This window comes from Danio rerio, chromosome 5 (assembly GCF_049306965.1).
Source record: "Danio rerio strain Tuebingen ecotype United States chromosome 5, GRCz12tu, whole genome shotgun sequence".
Classification (NCBI taxonomy): Eukaryota; Metazoa; Chordata; class Actinopteri; order Cypriniformes; family Danionidae; genus Danio; species Danio rerio.
The window spans coordinates 74,890,275-74,914,328 of NC_133180.1; the positions used below are offsets into that span (position 1 = coordinate 74,890,275).

General features: G+C 32.5%; 2 protein-coding genes across 47 annotated transcripts in view; one reads left to right on the forward strand and one right to left on the reverse strand.

The window, feature by feature from the left end:
- The first annotated feature begins 18 nt into the window (after nucleotides 1-18).
- Nucleotides 19-8,489, forward strand: spaw (southpaw). 2 transcript variants are annotated; one of them, XM_073949924.1, is made up of 4 exons: nucleotides 19-556; nucleotides 4,254-5,047; nucleotides 7,026-8,021; nucleotides 8,111-8,489. In XM_073949924.1, exons 1-3 carry the CDS (start codon nucleotides 184-186, stop codon nucleotides 7,176-7,178), a joined length of 1,320 nt encoding a protein of 439 aa, XP_073806025.1. In that variant the 5' UTR covers nucleotides 19-183; the 3' UTR covers nucleotides 7,179-8,021; nucleotides 8,111-8,489.
- A 12,268-nt stretch (nucleotides 8,490-20,757) lies between these two features.
- ank1a (ankyrin 1, erythrocytic a) overlaps nucleotides 20,758-24,054 on the reverse strand; it is a 223,213-nt gene continuing 219,916 nt past the window's right edge. For 44 of the 45 annotated variants that reach the window (XM_073950221.1, XM_073950245.1, XM_073950229.1 and 41 more), the window contains one exon: nucleotides 21,473-22,191. Coding sequence is in view for 13 of the 45 variants with exons in the window: in XM_073950229.1 (XP_073806330.1) it covers nucleotides 22,150-22,191 (42 nt within the window). In the remaining 32 variants the exon portion in view is untranslated. 45 annotated transcript variants of the gene reach the window in all.

Consider the following 24,054-nt stretch of genomic DNA (forward strand, 5'->3'; position numbering starts at 1 on the left):
AACCCTGTTATTTTACAGACTTTTCCTATGGTTGAACTTTTGGGTGGGCCGAAATCAAAGGATGCGTGAGAGTGTCTGGCCTCGCGCGAATAAACGCCTGCACTGTTTCCAGCAACAGTGAACTTGACAGCTCTGCTCTCTGATGTGCCTGACGGATCAGAGGGATTCCCGGGACACTGCAGGATGGCGGGGGTCATCAGGGGCCAGATGCACACTTTAAAAGCATTGCCCAAACCAGGACACCCTCAGACGAGACACGGTCGGACAGAATCCAAACCTCCATTCGCAATGCAGCCGGTCATAGCGTGCGCTTCATTCGCGTTATTTGTTTTACGCGTTGTTGATTGCGTGTGGATCGATAAAAATGGCGCGTTTATTAAAGATCATCGCACAGCTTTCTTCGGTGCTTACTCCAGCCAGTTTTATCCAAGGTACCCGCTGTACATGATGCAGTTATACAGAGACTTCAGCGGGAATAAGATGCTGACTACTCCTGCTAGTGTGGACAACCCGGCTCTCCATCAGTCTGACTTCGTCCTGAGCTTGATTGCACAAGGTAAGCACGCACCTGATTGTTACTTTGCACGTTATGCAAAGTTATTACATGATCCGGTAACACTTTACAATAACAGTTCATGAATAATTATGTATTAATTTAAGTTTAACATTATAATAAATAAACGATAAAGCAAGCGCTAATCATGAACTAACTTTAATGAGTCTCAAGAGTCCATGTGTGGATAAGGCTTCCTTGTAAACTTGTTAAGCCTAGTACATGATTTTTAATCAATGGATTCATTAATATTTTTATTTAAGCTAAATGTAACTAACATGGACTCATGAGATGTTAATGCATAATTATATCATGACTTTACTTGGAGGGGCACATCATCATTAACTCATCCTCATGAACTCCTGCGCTTAAACTGTTCTGACAGAAAACTTTCTATTATTCAATGTAAACACAGTAAAAAGATTTAGATAAGTAGTTAATTAATAGTTAAGAATGGGTTAATGATGATGAGCCCCTCTAAGTAAAGTCATAACAATTATATATTAACAGCTCATGCGTTCATGATGGTTAAATTAAGCATAAACTAATGTGTTAATTCATACATTAATTTAAACAAAAATCCACAGATGGATTAACAATGGTTTTATTTATTACATTCATTACCAAACAATCATGTATTAACAAGCAATTAAGATAGCCATTATTCACACATGAACTTATGTGAGTTGTAGTTAAGTTAGTTCATGATTAGCGCATGCATTCACTCAGCATTAGTTCATAATAAAGTAATGTTTAGTATAACAATTAACATAATTATTCATGCACTGTTTTTGTTATTACTCATTATCCTTAAAAAAGTACTAACATTAGCTATTATTTTGGTAAATATTGTTGAATGCGTAGCTCGTTGATCTGTGGAATTTTATCTAGGCCTATTTATTTTTTCCTAAAGATTTCTGAAATTGTGTTTAGTGTTTCCTAAGGTAAACATGCACCCCATTGTTATATTACATCCTATGCAAAATGCACTCAAGTTAGCTTAACACATAACCTAACAATTACTACACAAAGTATGATATATATTTAGTTAAATTATTTACCCGAATTATTAACTTAAATGATTAGCCAGTTTAAGGAATTGTAATTATATATAAATTCAAGAAGGTGAATTTATTAGCGCATCTGAGGATTTCCCCCCTAAAATAATGTACATTTTTATTATTATTATTATTATGATTATTATTATTAATATTATTATTATTATTATTATTAAATAAGTCAAATATACAATGCAAGTACAACAAAAATGTAAGGAAAATTTCAAAGGCTATGGGGGGATATAAACAGTATACATTTAGGCTTGTAGGAGTCGCATAGCTTTTGATTTTTTTGAGGGCAATATGAACTCGATATAATGCAAAAATAATTGCACCTGATAATTAGTAGGCTACTATATTACGTCCAAGCAAAATGCACTTAAGTTAGCATTACACATTATGTCCTAACAATAAGTACAAAAATTATTAAATAGTAAATATTTTATTTAATTATTTACCCGAATTAATAGCTTAAATGAATTTTACATGTGGAATTTTAATTATTTATTAATTCAAATACTCCCGAATGGATGTTTAACAACGCGCAAATCCTATTTTATTACGGTATTTCCTAAAATATAACGTGCACCTGATATTAATTCAACAGGTTAATATTTTCAATCGATTGCACTGAGATAACTGTTATCAAGTAGCCTAATTTTGCAATACGCAACAGCATTTCTCGTTTCTCTTCAGCGCTGTAGTCTACTCCATCACATTTCGGGATGATTTTCCTCGTGGTTTTCTTGATATATTTGTATAATAGGAGCACGCGCGTTTTTAAAGAAAAGTCAAGCATCTCGGGAAGATGTGGGCTCATTATCAGGCTCTTCTGCTATCTGACCCTCAGCTTTTACAGCTCAGTAGTGTCACAATGCTTATTCAACTTTAAAGAGCTGGCTGTTTTATGTACACGGGTGTGTGTATTAGCCCGTCAGACGTCTGTTAGATCGCGAGGTTCAATACACATCTCTCTGTGCTGCTGACATTTGGCTGCATCTGCTCTGACAGGACCTGTTGTCACTTAAGGAATCTCTGGAAACCTGTTGAGTAGCTTAATACACACAGATTATTTTTCAATAGCGAATGTTATGGATAATTTGTTCTTGTTTGTTTTTAATATATTATTTTTTTGCGCGAAAAGGTGAATGTTTATTCAACCTCATTCTTGATTATAGGCTATACGCAAATATTGCATAGCGGTTTTTGAATAGAATAGACCTTGAGTTTTAAAATGAGATGTTTTTAAAAAATTAAAGCTTCTCTTTTCACAGAATGTCATTTTAAATGCTAATATTTTATTGCTGCTATGTTTTTTTTTTCATATACAGTATATAAAATCAGTGTTAAACTGTGCTTCCCTTTAGTAAATGTGTGTGGCAAAAGCTATAGGCTACATTAATCAGTGTGCATTTAATGACAAAATGAAAACAAAAAAATGCTAATTGATTTGAGGTCAAAATTATTTCCCAAATGATGTTTAACAGAGCAAGGGAATTTTCACAGTATGTCTGATAATATTTTTTCTTCTGGAGAGTTTTAAAATGAGATCATTTTAAATGATATCTTTACAACATAACCATTTTAATAGAAAAAAAACTCACATATTATGGATATTGATGTTTTATTCATTATTTATTGATTGTTTTTGCTTTTTTTCTGTTTTTCATTTTCCGAATAGGTTATGTGATTTAATTTAAGTATATTTGTTGATGTTAATCGGCTGTTTTATTTTATTTAATGAATCTTGTTGGTTAATATCTTAATTTTTTTCTTCTGAAAATTACTTTGTCTTTTTGTGCTTCTCTTTTCACAGAATGTCATTTAAAACTGTGCTTCCCTTTAGGAAATGTGTGTGGAAAAAGCTATAGGCTACATTTCTTAGTGTGCATTTGATGATAAAATGAGAACAAAAAATGATAATTGATTTGAGATCAAAAATATTTCCCAAATGATGTTTAACAGAGCAAGGGAATTTTCACAGTGTGTCTGATAATATTTTTTCTTCTGGAGAAAGTCTTATTTGTTTTATTTTGGCTAAAATAAAAGCAGTTTTTAATTTTTTAAACACCATTTCAAGGACAAAATTATTAGACCCTTTGAGCTATTTTTTTTTTTCAGATAGTCTACAGAAATACAGTAACTTGCCTAATTACCCTAACCTTCCTAGTTTACCTAATAACCTAGTTAAGCCTTTAAATGTCACTTTAAATGTCACTACTATTAGAAATGTGTTAAAAAAAACTCTCTGTGTAAACAGAAAACGGGGAAAAAAATAAACAGGGGCGCTAATGATTCAGGGGGGGCTAATAATTCTGACTTCAACTGTAGTTGGGAAGGTGCTATAATAACCTACAGTTGGTTTATATGTGGGGTACTTTTAACCCAACTTTTAACAGAGTAGGAGTAGTAAACGGTCAAATTACTTGTTTTCCAAACAAGTGTGTTTATGACTATACATAAAAAGCAAAATAATATGATAAAAAAAGTCAGGTTGCAACATCAAGAAGCACAACGAGCTGTTTGTAACGTCTAAAAATCAGTGAAAGAGCGAAAGTCTTGACCCAAAATGATTCCAAAGGCTGCGGCCTCTCGTACATCAGGAATAAGGTCAATACTAGCATGTTTTATTTATTTTCCAGACTGTCATCAAACTGAAGAGCGATGGACCGTCTCCTTTGACATGTCTTCCCTGTCAGCGAGTGACAACATCCAGCTCTCGGAGCTTCGCATTCGGCTGCCGGCGTTTTCTGCATCCAGACGCGTGACTGTAGACATCTTCCATCAGCATAAACAGCGCTGTGCATCTGACTCCGTGTTTTGTCGCAACAAAAAACTGTTTCTGGGCAGCGTTAAATCAGTAGACGTCTCTCAATCATCATCATCCTGGAGAGTTTTTAACATTACAGAACTCCTACAGCAATGGCTGATTCAGGGAATGGATACACCAGACCGGGTCACGGCACCAGATTATGACCAGGGCAGTGGAAGTGGAAGCGGAGACGACTTTATTAAATCTTTCACAAGCAGCTGGCCAAGAAAAATCCAGCATCCCACAGCAGAACGAGTCATGATTGTAGTTTTCTACAAAGAAACTGTGACCCACAGCGCTTCCAGCTTGATGAATACAGTGGCGCAGTCCAAATACGTCACTCTGAACCGACCAGCAGATGGAACTCAGGGTCGGAGACACAAACGAAACCGTGTGGAAAGGATGCGCATGACTGATGACAGAAATGTGACAGGAAAGCCAACACCTTCAGAGGAACAGCAAGCTTCACTTTGCCGGCGGGTTGATATGTGGGTGGATTTTGATCAGATTGGGTGGGATGAGTGGATCGTGCATCCTAAGCGTTATAATGCATACAGATGCGAAGGGGAATGTCCGAGTCCTCTGGATGAGACTTACAACCCAACAAACCACGCTTACATGCAGGTGAGATACATACTTTAATGTTTGAGATCATATTTATTATTTATAATATGTCAGCACTCAAAAAAAAAAGTGCCTTTTCACATTTCCGGGTTTCTCAGTAGTGGAAGTCGTCATAGTTGGTTAACTTACAGTGCAGTGCATGGGAGAGTACAACAAATCAGTTTTACAATCCTATTTGCTGAAATAATATTGGAAAAATTCCCCGATGGTGTTATCAAGACTTTCAGAACAGGAAAACAATAGTGTGAGGCTGATAACGGCAGCCAGAAAAAAGAATAATGCCAGATTTACTGTCCTGCCTCTTTGAACGCTGCATTACAAATGTCTAAATTTAAATACATTAAAATTAATTTGCACCATTTATAAGTCGTCTTTACATAATACAAATTATTTCATTAAGGACATTAAAATATTTAGACATTTGGGAAATGATTAAAAAATGAACAAAAAAAATCCTGTGTATCTGTATTAAAACTGTATGCAACATTTTAAATGTTTTTGTACTGATTATGAGACTTGTGTACGTTTGTACTTTAATGTTGTATAAGAAAGTTGCTGTGAATTTTATTTATTTGTTTGTTTGTTTGTTTATTTATTTATTTATTTATTTATTTATTTATTTATTTATTTATTTGTTTGTTTGTTTGTCTGTGTTTATTTATTTATTTATTTATTTATTTATTTATTTATTTATTTATTTATTTATGTATTAATTAATTTATTTGTTTATTTATCTATTTGTTTATTTATTTATTTGTTTGTTTATTTCTCTATCTATCTGTCTGTCTGTCTGTCTATTTATTTATTTATTTATTTATTTATTTATTTATTTATTTATTTATTTATTTATTTATTTATTTATTTATTTATTTATTTGTCTGTCTGTCTGTCTGTCTGTCTGTCTGTCTGTCTGTTTGTTTGTTTGTTTGTTTGTTTGTTTATTTATTTAATTATTTATTTATCTGTCTGTCTGTCTGTCTGTCTGTCTGTCTGTCTGTTTATTTATTTATTTATTTATTTATTTATTTATTTATTTATTTATTTATTTATTTATTTATTTATTTATTTATTTATTTATTTATTCATTAATTAATTTGTTTATTTATCTATTTGTTTATTTATTTGTTTGTTTATTTCTCTATCTGTCTGTCTGTCTATTTATTTATTTATTTATTTATTTATTTATTTATTTGTTTGTTTGTTTGTTTATTTGTTTGTTTGTCTGTCTGTCTGTCTGTCTGTCTGTCTATCTATCTATCTATCACCTATTTATTTATTTATTTATTTATTTATTTATTTATTTATTTATTTATTTATTTATTTATGTCAAACTGACCTACAGACATAGTTTTAAATGATTGTCCCATCATGGTAGCCTACATCATTACTATTGAATTCAGTTTGTTATATATATTTTTATCATACTTTTTTTTGTTATACTCAGGATTGGTTTGGGGTTTTTATTTTTGTTCATATTGTAGTCTTAAAAGTATAAAATTCAAACCATATATTATTTATACAATAACATTAAAACTCTCATAATTGGTGCAAATTGATTTAAATGTACTTGCCCTCCAAAAACAGGTTTAAAAGGTCACATACACATGATTTTTTTTTTTTTTGTGGGAAATATTTCCCAAATGTTCAAATATTTGAATGCCCTTAATGAAAAAAATGACTCATCCCGGAATCACATGGAATCTGTGCACGCAGAAATCTGCAGATTTTCAGCCCATCATTGAGTCTATTTATTTATTTGAGTAAATTTATATTCATTCATTTTCTTTTCGGCTTAGTCTCTTAATTAATCTGGGGTCTCCACAAAATTCTCAACAGAAATAGATCAAAATGTGCACAGATTCTGTCTGGGCCTACTCATGGCTCATCTAATGTATAGTAGTGTGTATGAGCATCTGGATCAGTCTATGAGTAATATTAATAATATCAGTGTTATTTGTGTGTGTGTGTGTGTCTGCAGAGTCTGTTGAAGCTCTACCAACCGGAGCGGGTCAGCTGTCCGTCCTGCGTGCCGCTGCGCCTCAGTTCGCTCTCCATGCTTTACTATGAAGGGGATGGAGTGGTGATGAGACACCACGAGGACATGATCGTGGAGGAGTGCGGCTGTCATTGATGATCATGGAGAAGTTGGCTGTCAGTGATGATCATCAGCATATTCTCTTCTTCAACAATGACGAAGAAGAAAACACTCCAGATGGAGATCCTAAAACATTCCAAGCACATGCTTTGGAGAATTTCAAACCAGCACTATTGAACTGCTTGCGGCTGGAAGGGCATCCGCAGTGTAAAACATATGCTGGATAAGTTGGCGATTCATTCTACTGTGGCGACTCCTGATAAATCAGAGACTAAGCCGAAGGCAAATAAATGAATGAACTGTTGAAATGCTGTCAAAATTATGGAAATATTTAATATTTAAAAGAAATGTGTGTAAATATTTAGTATTTTGAATTTATGTACATAACCTATGAGTGAAATTATTACCCCTTCTTTGAGATTTCAATTACTTTTCAAATATTTAGTTTAACAGAGCAAGGAAATTTTTCACAGTATTTTCCTGAAAGTACTTATTCTTTGCAATTTCTTTGGCTTAAATATATATATATATATTATAATATATATAATTATTATTAGCCCCCCTGAATTATTAGCCCCCTGTTTATTTTTTTTCCCCATGATGACAGTTTAGGGTAATTAGGCAGGTTACTGTAAAACAATGGTTTGCTCTGTAGACTGTCAAAATATAGCTTAAAGGGGCTAATTTTATTGACTTTAAAATCCTGTTTAAAAAATTAAAAACTGCTTTTATTCTAGCCTAAATAAAACAAATAAGACTTTCTCCAGAGGAAAAAATATTATCAGACATACTGTGAAAATTTCCTTGCTCTGTTAAACATCATTTGGGAAATGTTTAAAAAAGAAAAGTCAAAGGGGGCAAATAATTCTGACTTCAACTGTTTATATATATATATATATACACATATACATACACACACTGCATATTTAAAATTGCTTAGGTCAAAATTATTAACCCCCTTAAAATAGTTTTTGTTTGAATTGTCTTGATCGTCTACAGAACAAACCACTGTTGTCCAATGACTTGTCTAATTAACATAATCTAATCAACCATTTAAATTGCACTTTAAGCTGAATATTGGTATATTACTAAATAGCTAGAATAATATAACCCCTTATGTTTAAAAATGTGTTTTGAAAATATCTACATTCAACATCAAAATATTTGAAAACAAAATAAAAATTTCATAGGAGGGCAAATAATTTTGTCTTAAACTTCAGTCATTTTAATGAACTGTATTGTAATAATTTGTGCTTTTATATCTTTTTTTATCAGCAAGCATGACATTTTTTTTTATAAAAGTTTTATATGTAAAGTATATAAGAAATAAAAATGATTTCAGCCTTTTATGTTGCTCGTGTTGCTGAATTTGTTCTGTAGTCTCAACATTCTGGTTGAAGACTAAACCATTTCAACAGTAAACGTGTTATACAGCTTTACCTTCAGTTTCATCATGACTAACATACATTTCATTGCCTTAAAATTAAAAGGATCTATCTGACATTTTTGTCAAAATGAGTTATTGACATTCTTAGTTAATGACAGCTTACTTACATTATGTGATGTGTTTTTATAAGTTGTTAAGACTTTTTATTTTAAAAACAAGAACGGTTTATCTACAAAGTTGTACTCTAGCTTGGCTCTATAAGGTTCTTTCTGTGAGCCTATCAGCGTTTTTAATGCATGCATGAAGACCAATCAGGATCAGCTTTCTTTGTCATTTCGCCAGACTGCTCCACTGACAACGGGAAAGACCAGAAAGAAACACAAAAATCCAACACAATCTCACGGCAATTCATAACTTTTTGATTTAGTGGCTAATTCGTATGAATTCATAGGATCTAATTCGTACATTTTTGTATGATTTGCTCATCCCCCAATGACGGTTGGGTTTAGGGGTGGGGTTGGGTGCCACGCCTCCTTTTTAAAATCGTACGAATTCGTACGAGTTCAGTCACTAAAATTAGCCACTAAACTGGGAAAACATAAAATACTTACGTTTTCTAAATCATACAAAATCAGAGTCGGCTAAATGATGCCGCACACAAATTGTGTGTAAATGTGATGATTTAGAAGCATTTTTTGACATTGAGATTAAATGTCAAATTTTACACTGTTGGAAAAAGAAACGAAAATATTAAAAAATGTATTTATTAAATGTGAAATATTTTTATTAGTGTATATATATTCAGTGAAACACTTTTCAGTGTTTATTAAACTCATTTGCTTATAGTCTGTTCTTTTGAAGTCTTTAAATTTAATATTAAGCCTCAAGGGCAAATACTTAATTTAATTCATGGGGCATATAATTCAATAAATATAATGCAATAATTCATATAAAGCATAACATTTAATAATAATGACCATATTATTTATTAATTTTCTTGTCGGCTTAGTCCCTTTATTAATCCGGGGTCGCCACAGCGGAATGAACCGCCAACTTAGCCAGTAAGTTTTTATGCAGCAGATGCCAGCAGGTGTATGTGTGTGTGTGTGTGTGTGTGTGTGTGTGTGTGTGTGTGTGTGTGTGTGTGTGTGTGTGTGTGTGTGTGTGTGTGTGTGTGTGTGTGTGTGTGTGTGTGTGTGTGTGTGTGTGTGTGTGTGTGTGTGTGTGTGTGTGTGTGTGTGTGTGTGTGTGTGTGTGTGTGTGTGTGTGTGTGTGTGTGTGTGTGTGTGTGTGTGTGTGTGTGTGTGTGTGTGTGTGTGTGTGTGTGTGTGTGTGTGTGTGTGTGTGTGTGTGTGTGTGTGTGTGTGTGTGTGTGTGTGTGTGTGTGTGTGTGTGTGTGTGTGTGTGTGTGTGTGTGTGTGTGTGTGTGTGTGTGTGTGTGTGTGTGTGTGTGTGTGTGTGTGTGTGTGTGTGTGTGTGTGTGTGTGTGTGTGTGTGTGTGTGTGTGTGTGTGTGTGTGTGTGTGTGTGTGTGTGTGTGTGTGTGTGTGTGTGTGTGTGTGTGTGTGTGTGTGTGTGTGTGTGTGTGTGTGTGTGTGTGTGTGTGTGTGTGTGTGTGTGTGTGTGTGTGTGTGTGTGTGTGTGTGTGTGTGTGTGTGTGTGTGTGTGTGTGTGTGTGTGTGTGTGTGTGTGTGTGTGTGTGTGTGTGTGTGTGTGTGTGTGTGTGTGTGTGTGTGTGTGTGTGTGTGTGTGTGTGTGTGTGTGTGTGTGTGTGTGTGTGTGTGTGTGTGTGTGTGTGTGTGTGTGTGTGTGTGTGTGTGTGTGTGTGTGTGTGTGTGTGTGTGTGTGTGTGTGTGTGTGTGTGTGTGTGTGTGTGTGTGTGTGTGTGTGTGTGTGTGTGTGTGTGTGTGTGTGTGTGTGTGTGTGTGTGTGTGTGTGTGTGTGTGTGTGTGTGTGTGTGTGTGTGTGTGTGTGTGTGTGTGTGTGTGTGTGTGTGTGTGTGTGTGTGTGTGTGTGTGTGTGTGTGTGTGTGTGTGTGTGTGTGTGTGTGTGTGTGTGTGTGTGTGTGTGTGTGTGTGTGTGTGTGTGTGTGTGTGTGTGTGTGTGTGTGTGTGTGTGTGTGTGTGTGTGTGTGTGTGTGGTAAAATGAAAGTATCTGAAGGACGTGTGTGCTGTACAGGCGTCAGGATCTTCACAGTGTGTGTAGAAGTCATGATAGAGTTGGGTGGTCTGATGCTGTAAACATGTTTACTGTTATGTCTGTCAAGCTGCTTCACTTAAAAGAACTTTAGGACTATAAAAACTGCGAACAAGCATTTGGTGTCCAACTGTGACTTCAACTTGAGCGCTTTCATTGTTTTGACCCTCCCAGACATAAAAAAACATCAGAAAGTTATACTTAAATCTATTATAGTTTTTATTAATGTTCTGAACATTATAATTATATTATTTTATATTATATATTTTATATTATATATTTAATGTTATATTTAATTAATATATTTAATTTAGGTATTGTTAGGTATTTTAGTGCATGTAGAATAAAAAAAAGTTTGGTCAAACTCGTATTTAAAATGATTTAAAAATAAAACAACTCTTAAGTTGTTTTTGGGAACATTTTAAATGTTTTATGTTCAATCCTTAAATTAAATAAATGCTTATGCTCATTAATTGATTTGTGTTGGGACAACATGAAGAAATTGTGTGGATCCCTGTATTATCTATAGTGTACATATACATATAAACTTAACTTGGTAAATAAATACTAATCAAAAACATTATAATTATAATAATACAATATATATATATATATATATATATATATATATGAATGATAAACTGATATATTAAAAAAAAGACAATAAACAAACGTCTGTGGCGCAGTTTTAATGCAACATAATTTTTGTTTAATCAACTTAAAATTTTGAAAACCATTTCTTTATTGATTTCTTCTTTATTAATATTCTTCATACTTTATTAATATTCTTTATTCGATTTGCATTTGGGACCACATAAAGGAATTGTGTGGAACCCAACATTATTTACAGTGAATATATAATTATATTTAAAAGTATAACATTTATTTGATTTCAAATGACAAAATAAAATTTATGTAATTTATGCTATGTTGACGAAAGTAATCCTCCTGAAACTTAACTTGAAAAGTAATCAAAAACATAATAATAATAATAATCATAACAACAATAATAATCATAAAAACAATAATAATATTAATCATAATAATAGTAATAATAATAATAATAATAATAGCAACAATAATATTAATCATAATAATAGTAATAATGATAATAATCATAACAACAATAATAATATTAATCAGAGTAACAGTAATAATAATAATAATAGTAACAACAACAATATTAATAATAATAATAATATAAATAATAATACAAAAATAGATATAAATGATAAAAAATGATATAATATTTTCTAAAAAAGACAATTAGACAATCTGTGGCACAATGTTAATTCAACATCATTGCAATACTATAAATTAATTTTTGTTTTATTGTATATTCAAATTAAATTTTACTCAAGGCTTTGACAGTTTTGTTTTGTGCTTTTATAATTATTGTTACTTTTGTCTTCAAATAAATTAAATTCATTTAAACATCCTCAAATCTATAAAAAAATTACATTTTTTTTAAATTATATATTTATTAATATATAATAATGTTTACATTTTTTTAAAAATTATATTTAAATTCAACACTCAAATAATATTTTTGCTGCTTGTTCAAATTACTTAAAATGAGCAGAATCAACACAATTCTAAAGGTTTTTTTTTTGGGACAACTTAGTTTTTTTATCGACTTATTCTTTATTAAAATTCTTCATACTAAGCTTTATCCATTTGCATTTGCGACGAAATGAAGGAATTGTGTGGAACCCAAGATTTTTTTAGAGTGTATATATAAATATATATATATATATTTATATATTTGGGATGGTGGGAAGTTTGGGTGTGCAATCTTATCGTTTAGGTTCAATATGCAAGCAACTATCAAGACGGCAAGGATGCAATTATATTTGAATATATTTCTATTAATGTAAATACAAAATATACAAAATAAAATTTCTGTAGTGTAATAAATGTAATGTTATTGAAAGTAATCCTCCTGTTACTTAACAAATAAAACACTTATTTAAAATTAATATAATAATAATAATAACAATACAAAAACAGATATAAATGAGTCAAAACAAATATCATATTTTTAAAACAATGTTTTCTAAAAAAGACGATAAACAAACATCTGATAATTTTAAATGTTATTTTAACATAATTGTTTTATTGTATATTTAATTTAATTTTACTAAAGGCTTTGAGAGTTTTGTTTTGTGCTTTTATAATTGTTGCAATTTTTTATGTCTTAAAATAAATTTAAATAATCGAAACATCCTCAAAATGATACTAAAAGTGTAATTTAGTATAAAACTATATTTAGTACTACACTCAAATAATATCTTCACTGCTTGTTTAAACTACTTACTTAAAATGAGCTGAAACAACATAATTCTTGATTTTTTGGGGGGACAACTTAATTGTTTTATATTCAATCAACTTAAAGTTGTGAAAAAGTTAACATTGCCAGTTTGCATTGGAACCCAGTGTAGAGGACTAGTGTATATATATATATATATATAAGGATGAACACAAAAGCCATTTGTGAGTTTATTTCTTTATTAATTCTGTAAATGTATCTTCAGCTGGTGTACAGGGTTGAATATTTCTATATATTTATATAGACATTTAAAATCTCGTCTGATTCAAAGACCTATAGAGCAATAAAAATAATAAATACACAAAGAAAAGGAGACGTTTTCCCCAGGCACCCCCCTGAAGTCTTGTTTGCTAAGATGCTAGAAGTTCATCCATGACATTAAAGATTCCCAAAGTTCCCAAAGAGCAGGTCGTAAATTCCCATTGGCAAGTGCAAAGCATTCTAATTAAATATAATCATATATATGTATATTAAAAGATGTATTAAAAACATCTTTTCTGTGCAAGTGTGCATTTTGCATTCCTTCTAATAAGTATTATGCTATTGCGTTAATATTGATTTCAAATCATTCTGTAGTAAATAGGAGTATAAATATTTTTTTTTTTTGCAGCAGTTCACATTTTTGCAAGAGGTTGGTTTAGACATCACTGATCTGAGATCATCATACAGAAACAGACTGGCTGATAAACATCGCTCTCATCTGCGCAGCTTCACTTTCGTTCAGGGAGCGACTTGAAGGAGGCGTTCATAAGACTGTCATGATAACCACCCCCTTCACTTTCGTCCAGGGAGCGACTAGGTGTTCATAAGGCTGTCATGACACCTTTATAATCACAACACGACACATACCATGAATGTGAATGAGATTTTATGCATGCTTATTACAACTAGTGCCATTCGCTCTGTTTTAAATGCAAAGATAACATTGTTCATGACAACTTGACATAAACAAGTACATCACAACCTGTTTTTGTCTTTGTCATGACAATTTGACATTACCAAGACAATGAAACTTGTCATAAACCTGTCATAAACATGACTGTCATGAAGCCATTACAGTTATGTCATGCTTTTTATAACTAAAAGCTGAGTTTGTTATTAAAATGTCATTAACGACACTCCTAAATACTATTTGACTTAGTAATGACACTTTTTAATGAGGCATTATAATGATAAATACAGTGAAAACGTGATCAGAGAAATAGTCATGACACAATTATAATACCTTATGACAGATTTATGACAAGTTTTGATGTCTTGGTAATGTCAAGTTGTCGTAACAAAGATCTGGTTGTCATGTCTTTGCTTGTTAAGTCAAGTTGTCATGGCAAACAATGTCATCTTTGCATTTAAAATGTCATAACCGAGCAAATGACCCTTAATAACAGTTGTCATAAGCATACTTAAAATCTCATTGAAAGTCATGATAAATACCTCCTTCACTTTCGTTCAGGGAGCGACTTAAAGGAGGCGTTAACAAGGCTGTCATTAGACCTTTATAGTCATGACAGGACAAATCATGAATGTGAATGAGATTTTATGAATGCTTATAACAGCTTAGTGTCATTTGCTCTGTTTTGAATGCAAAGATGACATTGTTCATGACAACTTGACATAAACAAATACATCACAACCTGTTTCTGTCTTTGTCATGACAATTTGACATTACCAAGACAATGAAACTTGTCATAAACCTGTCATAAACATGACTGTCATGAAGCCATTACAGTTATGTCATGCCTTTTATAACTACAAGCTGAGTTAGTCATTAAAATGTCATTAACGACACTCTTAAATATTATTTGACTTAGTAAAGATGACATTGTTTGTTATGACATTTATTCATTCATTCATTTTCTTTTCGGCTTAGTCCCTTTATTAATCTGGGGTCGCCACAGCGATCAGATCCGCCTGTTTGTCATGACAACTTGTTATGTTTCACGATAGTCTTATGAACACCCCGTTCAAGTAAAGTTTTCCCAACTAAATTAATAAATATTCAGATTTTTTCCTCCCATAAAAACTAGTTCATATCAGCTTTTAAAACTCCAACCAGATAAACGACGACACATAAAGAAGAACAGAAATAAATGTCCACTTGTGTACAACCGATTTTTTAATTTAATCTCCAAGCTTCCAAAAAAATATCCTTTAATAGTCCATCTGTAAAACGCACAAAACAAATGTCTAATCTAAAATAAAACACGTCTTTGAAATGGAAGACATGTATTTATATCTTATCCCTATGATTTGGTTAATAACTTGAGACGTAAACGTTACTATAATAAATTAACGATGCTTGAAAATGTCGATTTAATGTTATGAGACGTGACTAATAATAATGCTAAGGCATAACATTCAATGCTACAATAAATGCCCTGTTTTTTGGTATAATGCTCAGGATGTAATCAGAATCATATTTGCATGTCTGTGTTTGTGTATTTGCATACATTTGTAATTGTTTCAGCTGTGATTTTATTCTTTAAAGATTTGGTCACACTTTACAATGAGCTTCCATTAGTTCATGTGTCTATTAATATAACCTAATAACGAACAACACACATACAGCATTTACTAATCTCAAAGTTATTACAAACGTAAAGTTGTGTTTGTTAACATTAGTTAATGCACTTTAGGTCAATAAGTACTACTCTGCCAACTATTTTTGCAAATTACACAGTATTTAACTGTATTGTGAGCTGTATTATACTGTATTTGACAGTTATACAGCGTGTTACTGTATTATAAAGTTGCGTTGGGAAAATGACTGTATATTTTACAATAAAGATATACAATACTGTAAATACATAAACGGGAAGGTAATGGTGTTTTAAATGTAAATACAGTATTTTTGCTGTGACTGATTTACAGTAAGTTACTGGCAAACTGAACTGTAATATGCATTGTAAAAATGAATGTATATTTTACAGTAAAGATTTACAATACTGTAAATACATACACAGGAAGGTAATGGTGTTGTGAATTTAAATACAGTATTTTTGCTGTAAGTGATTTACAGTAAGTTACTGGCAAACTGAACTGTAATATGCATTGTAAAAATGACTGTATATTTTACAGTAAAAATATGCAATATTGTAAATGCATACACAGGAAGGTAAATGGAGCTTTAAATGTAAATACAGTATTTTTGCTGTGACTGATTTACAGTAAGTTACTGGCAAACTGAACTGTAATATGCATTGTAAAAATGACTGTATATTTTACAGTAAAGATATACAATACTGTAAATACATACACAGGAATGTAAATGGAGCTTTAAATGTAAATAAAATATTTTCGATGTAATTGATTTACAGTAAGTTACTGGCAAAGTGAACTAATGCCGTATGTTACTGTATTTTAAAGTTGCAATGGGAAAATGACTGTATATTTTACAGTAAAGATATACAATACTGTAAATACATACACAGGAAGGTTATGGTGTTGTGAATTTAAATACAGTATTTTTGCTGTAAGTGATTTACAGTAAGTTACTGGCAAACTGAACTGTAATATGCATTGTAAAAATGACTGTATATTTTACAGTAAAGATATACAATACTGTAAATACATACACAGGAATGTAAATGGAGCTTTAAATGTAAATAAAATATTTTCGATGTAATTGATTTACAGTAAGTTACTGGCAAAGTGAACTAATGCCGTATGTTACTGTATTTTAAAGTTGCAATGGGAAAATGACAGTATATTTTACAGTAAAGATATGCAATATTGTAAATACATACGCAGGAAGGTAATGGTGTTGTAAATGTAAATACAGTATTTTTGCTGTGACTGATTCACAGTAAGTTACTGGCAAACTGAACAATGTTGGGTAAAGTTACTTTTAAAGGTCATCTATTACAATCTTAATTATAAAAAAAAATGCAAAAATAACACTCACATTACTTTTATTAAAAAGTACACATTAAGTTACGTTTTTTTTTAATGTTACATTTAAAACCTTACCTTTGCCATGCTTTAATTAAACAACATTAACAAAGATTTATAAATGCTGTAATAAATATTCTGTTCAATGTTTGTCCATGTTAGAAAGAAAATGCTGGATTATTTCAACCCAATTTTGGGTAAAATATGGACAAAACCAACCATTGGGATTATTTTTAAAATTAAAGTCAAAGGACTAAATTTAACCCAACGTTTGGATTTGTACTTACATTACCCTGGTTTGTGTTGAAATAACACATTTTAGAGTGTAAACACGTTAACTAACATGAATGAAATCTGATTGTAAAGTGAGGAATAAATAACTGATCTGAAATCAGATGCAGTCGCATGCTAAAACCGCATGAAAAAAAAACCAACATTTAATTTTTGAAAGATTACGAACAACCACCAGCAGCCATAAAAGTTTTATATTATATTTGATGATCAGGTCATCAGTAGAGATGATGCAGTGATCAATCTTTGCATAATTACGGATTACGGTGGTTGCTTGGTAAAAAACCTAAGTGCAAATCTAGAAGATTCACTTTAAAAAGACAGGATGTTTAGCATTTTTTCAATTAAATTGAAATATTTGTATTTTTTTACAGCCCAGCAATTTTTCGAGTGTGCACAGAATATACATTGAGTGTGTGTGTGTGTGTTTTTGCGTCTGTGTGTTTGTGTGTAGATCAGTCTGATCACAGTGTTCAGAGGTTTTGTATCTTCATCAGCTTCAGACATTGTTTGAGTGCCCAGAAAATTATTAGGCATAAAAAAAAGAAACTAAAATATTACAGATTTTTCCCAAACTCAATATAGTGCAGGTTATAAATGTTGGCATACTCTGGTGAAAAAACAGCGATTATATAATGATAAATAATTATAATGCATGTATATTAGGTTAATCAAATGCTGTGCTGAAAAGATGAGGGAAAATCTAACCTTTCAGTGGATATTTTCAAACAAATATTAACATCATCAAATGTTTTCCTCAATAATTGGCCCTTAATGACCTTGATCTTATTTTTTTTTCTAAGATTGAATGTTTCAAACAACGTATATTTTTGGATTTAACCTATATTTGAAGCTCATGATTTTCCTGAAGTAAAAAATAAAGCGTTTGAGTGCAGCAGTCTGGTTCCAGAAGTGAAATTCTCTCTTTATATGGATATTGATATTTTTTAACTCATAAACCTTTTAAGACAGACTTGCTATGACTGATAAATTAATGTATGTTTTTGTGCTCCCAGTTATTCAACTCCAGAAGTCAATTCAGTAAAACTACATTACCCATAATGCCGAGCAGAAAAAGTTCACCAATCAGACAGCAGCAGTGACTGAATCTAGATTTTTCAGGCCTTCATCACCCATGAAGCACCACGAAGATGTAATCTCCCATACACTCTCAAAATACATTTATAATTTCATATAACTGGATACTACACAACAATCAATGAATCAAAACAATTTAAAAATATGTATTTTCTGTTTTTTAAGCACCTTTTAAACTTCAAATTTGATGTTTTTGTGCTCACGGTAATTCAACTCCAGTTGTCAATTCAGTAGACAAATCAGTATTAAATTGGATTTCATGCAGTAAAACTTCATTACCCATGATGCCGAGCAGAAAAAAATCCACCAATCAGAGTGCAACAGTGATTGAATCTGGCCAAAAATACATTTTCAAGCGTGCTATACTCACGAAGCACCGTGAATTATGTAATAGAGGGTCCATACACACTTAAAATACATTTCTATTTTAATATAACTGCATATTTGACCACAAAACAACAATCAATCAAATCAACTTAAAATTATATAATTTCTCTGATTTTCATACCTTTTTTTGCTTTAAATTGTGTTTTGTGCTCACGGTAATTCAACTCCAGTAATCAATTCAGTTGACAAATCCGAATTATATTGGATTTAATGCAATAAAACTACATTACCCAAGATGCCAAGTAGAAAATTCCACCAATCAGAGAGCAGCAGTGATTAAATCTGGGCAAAAATACATTTTCAGGCCTGCAACACCCATGAAGCACCATGGATGATGTAATAAAGTCTCAAAATACAGTTAGAATTAAAAATAACTGCATATTTGGCCACAAAACAACAACCTATCAATCAAAACAACTTAAAATATATATATATCTTCTTTGATTTTTATGCAAATTTTCTGCTCTAAATTTTATGTTTTTGTGCTCACGGTAATTCAACTCCAGTCGTCAACTCAGTTGAAAAATCACTATTAAATTAGATTTCAAGCAGTAAAACTACATTTCCCATGATGCCGAGCAGAAAAATTCCACCAATAATAGAGCAGCCTTGATTTAATCTTGCCAAAAATAGATTTTCAGGCCTTCCACACACATGAAGCACCATGAATGAGTCTCCGTACACTCTCAAAATACAGTTATAATTTAATTAACTGCCTATCTGGCCACAAATCAAAACCCAACCAATCAAATCAACTTAAAAAATATATATTTTCTCTGATTTTCATACATATTTTTTTTTGCTTTAAATCAAGTGTTGTAATTCTTGTATCTGGTTGTATCTTTGCTTCATATAATGATTGAACAAAAATGTTGGTAACACTATAAATAAATGCCCCATTAGTTAATGTTAGTGAATGTATTTACTAATGAACATAATTGCAATTTGTTAAAGTCAGTTAAGTTAAATAACGTACGGTGCATTAACTAATGTTAACAAGCACAATTTTGGATATTAATAATGCATTGGTAAATGTTAAACTATATTTAATAAATACTCTACAAGATTATCATACTTAATGTTGGTAAATACAGGAACTAATTGACCATCATTTTAAAGTGTTACCATGTTTTTAAATCAAATGGGAAAAATGAATATAAAAAACACTTCTGGAACCAGCACTGCAGAAATTGTAGATGGCTGTAATGCACTTTATTCGCATGTGAATTTATTTCATTTCATTTATTACACCCGGTATTAAAGTATAAATGACTTTTGATCACTATAAAGTACTCGAAAGCCTATTTGATATGTCTGTTTTCATCGGGTAAATGCTAATTTTCACTGTAAACCTGTAGAGTAAAAACTAACTATACAGTTTAAGACTAAATTATTAGATCCTCCTGTGAAATTTTAATGCTTTTTCAAATATTTATTAAGCATTTTTTTAACAGAGCAAGGACATTTTTTACAATATTTCCTATTATATTTTTATTCTAGAGAAGTCTTTTGTTTGTTATTTTAGTTTAAATGGAATCATATTTCAAGTTTCCATATTAATTAACCTAATTAACCTAGTTAGGCCTTTAAATGTCACTTTAAGCTGAACGTAGTATCTTGCAAAATAACTAGTAATGTTTTCTACTGTCATCATGACAAAGACAAAATAATTTAGCAATTAGAAATTAGCTATTAAACACATATTGATCACACATTTGTAGAAAATAAAAACAATTTGGGAAATATTTAAAAAGAACAACTTAAATTTCACAGGAAATAATGTAGTAGTCTAATAATTTTGTCTTCAGCGGCTACGTGTGTACAGTATGTGTGTGCTACATTGCTGCTGCTGATATGTATGCATATCTTAAATATAGAGATATTTTGGGCTAAGTTATGTATGAACACAGGACATACTGGCTTTAATAAAATATTTGCATGATCATTTTTGGACTGCCACAAGTCCATAATAGGAAGGACTCTTGCTAAAACATCTGGCAACCCTTTAGAATAAAAGTCTATTAGTTAAAATTAGATAATATATCAGTATTTTGGAGTATTTATTAATCTTTGTTAACTGTTTTAGTCATCTCATGTCTGTTAAATAATATTACAAAAGACAATGTGTTCATTTTAATAATGCGTTAGCAATGGCAGGATTACCATGAACCAAGATTATTAAATATTTTAGAGTTAGTCTTCATTGTTAGTTCGATTGTAGTTAACCGATGGATGTGTACTTTGCAACATTAATTGCTTTTAAATGTGTATCTAACAAAATAAATGACAAGATTAAGTAAATATATAGCAATTATTGAAAGGTTAGACTTTTTCAGTAGTGTTCAAAAGAAAAAAGTTATTGCTTTTTTCACTCGTAGCCTAATAATAATAATAATAATAATAATAATAATACACAAATATCTTCCCATTAGTGGAATAAAGCAAATGCTAATGACGTGATGTTGATATAATTCTCCTCTGTGCATAATATCACGTTATTAAGAGGGTTCATATGACACAGAGGTCTGCGATATAAATGGCATCATCTGCAAACGTGTTCATACAGAGCCCCACAGTGTTAAAAGTACATCCAATGTAGCGCATCCCACCAAAAAACACACATTAAAAACTGCACAAATTGTATCCCTTGAGCCCGTATATCTCAGGCAACACACAGCTACACGAGTATTATACCTTTACAATACACAAGACACGTACTATTGGACTGAACAAGACTTCAGGAGACAGCAGCATATTCATCGCATAGGTTGATCCATATTTTGTTGTTGTTTTGGCTGTGAAAAAGAACAGGCGTACACACACACACACACACACACACACACACACACAGAGTAGTACATTCACATCATATTTGAGTGCATATCATGTATAACACCAGTTTAAGAGCGTCAGAAACTCCTCCTGGCGGGATATAGCGTCAATATTTGGGTGTTCTGGACTCGCTTGGAAGACTAAATTCAGAAAAAAAAAATCTCTTGCTGGATTATTGACTTATTATTATTATTATTATTATTAAAACTAGCTTTCGTGTCCCACGTGCTCCTAAACGGCGATTTCAAGCGTGCGCCTCCTGCTGGCCAAAAGTCTTTCCAAATAACCATGTACAGCCCTTGCGGTACCACAGTATTTTTCCTCACCTCATAATTGCTTGCGGTCGGTGCTGTATGTAAAGGCAGGCCATGCGACAGCACGTTCACATGCTGATATTACTGAGATTACAGGAAGCACTTCTCAAATGCTTGCTCTTTTTTCATGGTTTGGTTTGGTTTTGTAAGAAATCATGCCTCTAGCCTTTATTGTTTGCTTTTTTTTTTGTTTGTTTTTAAAAAAATCCTAAAATCTCTTTTCGTGGTTGATCTCCGTTGCCTATCTCCCGCGATTTTGGGTTCTTCTTTAATTGACGCCCGTCATGAGTCAGTGAAGGATGGTTTGGGTGAAGGAGTTGAGTCCTATGAAAAAACAAACAAACAAAAGAAAATTAGCATTTCGAAAAGAAATTACAATAAAAATTGGTTTCAGATTCTTAGTTTTAGGGATATTTTGCTCCAAAACAGTGACAAATCCAGCGTTTAGATAGGATAAAACTGACTAACAAACACCCAAAGCTTGCAGTTTGTCACTTCGGACTAAATCGATCAACAATTTTGTCACGTCACCTCATCAAATCGTAACCAATCAAATGTTCTCAAGTATCTGACATGCCCCGCCCCCTTCGAGATGCTTATAATCTGCTTTTCATTTGCTTTAAATGTATCTTTCTGCGGACTGCAAGACGGGGGTGTAACATGAAGGGCGTAACTTGTAGTAAGTTAGAGAGGCAGATATCGAGATCTCATTGAACCATGCGAAATGTCACAACCAGATGTTGTTGGCAAGATGGCGGAAATACTTAACAGTGAACATTTTCACCAAATTCCAGCAGCAACCTTGCTTTTCCATGTGTTCTCCCATCCAGATACTTACTGGGCACAGCCCTGCTTAGCACAGTACAATGTAAAAGTACAATGGCGAGTATGAAAGCCTCTGCAACTGTACCTTAAAAACTGTGATTGGTTGGGTTTAGGGTTGTGGTAGGTGTAGACGTTCATCACAGTGATGGTTGGGTTTAGGGTTGTGGTAGGTGTAGATGTTCATAACTGTGATGGTTGGGTTTAGGGTTGTGGTAGGTGTAGACATTCACAACAGTAATGGTTGGGTTTAGGGTTGTGGTAGGTGTAGACGTTAATAACTGTGATGGTTGGGTTTAGGGTTGTGGTAGGTGTAGACGTTAATAACTGTGATGGTTGGGTTTAGGGTTGTGGTAGGTGTAGACGTTAATAACTGTGATGGTTGGGTTTAGGGTTGCGGAAGGTGTAGATGTTCATAACTGGGATGGTTGGGTTTAGGGTTGTGGTAGGTGTAGACGTTCATCACAGTGATGGTTGGGTTTAGGGTTGTGGAAGGTGTAGACGTTAATAACTGTGATGGTTGGGTTTAGGGTTGCGGAAGGTGTAGACGTTAATAACTGTGATGGTTGGGTTTAGGGTTGTGGTAGGTGTAGACGTTAATAACTGTGATGGTTGAGTTTAGGGTTGTGGTAGGTGTAGACATTCATAACAGTGATGGTTGGGTTTAGCGTTGGGTAGGTGTAGAGATTAATAACTATGATGGTTTGGTTTAGGGTTGTGGTAGGTATGGATATTAATAACTGTGATAGTTGGGTTTAGAGTTGAGGAAGGTGTAGACATTAATAACTATGATGGTTGGGTTTAGGGTTGGGAAACGTCTAAACGTTAATAACTGTGTTGGTTGGGTTTAGGATTTGGGTAGGTGTACACGTTAATAACTATGATAGTTGGGTTTAGGGTTGAGGAAAGCGTAGACGTTAATAACTGTGATTGTTGGTTTAAGGGTTGGGGATGGGGGGGGGTATTGGGAGAGGGGGTCCTGGAATATTTTATATATGTATACATATTTAATGCGCAAATTGTACTAAAATACACACATGAGATAGTACAACCTCATACAAATTAGCCACTAAATGAAAAAGTTATCATTGGGAAATAAAAAAAATAGGGGTCAATGATTACAGATTTCCAACTTTCTTCAAAACATCTTCATTTGTGTTTAACAGAATAAATAAAGTCAAACAGGTTTGATACAGTTCAGTTCCTAGAGAAACAGAATATTAAGTGAAAAAGCAGTGGGCGTGGCTTGTTTTTTCTACTGCAAGCTGATTGGATGTAATAAAGTAGGCATTTCTTTCAGAAAGATGGGGAAAAGGTTTGGGGAGGGTTATTACAACCTAACAGACTCCTCCTCCTCCTCACCAT

What these genes read in the sequence shown, in the direction of transcription:
- spaw (XM_073949924.1), top strand. Translation starts at nt 184, where the DNA reads ATGGCGGGGGTCATCAGGGGCCAGATGCACACTTTAAAAGCATTGCCC. An exon ending in CCTGAGCTTGATTGCACAAG is followed by an intron (nt 557 to 4,253) that starts GTAAGCACGCAC and finishes TTTATTTTCCAG; the next exon opens with ACTGTCATCAAACTGAAGAG. An exon ending in CAAACCACGCTTACATGCAG is followed by an intron (nt 5,048 to 7,025) that starts GTGAGATACATA and finishes GTGTGTCTGCAG; the next exon opens with AGTCTGTTGAAGCTCTACCA.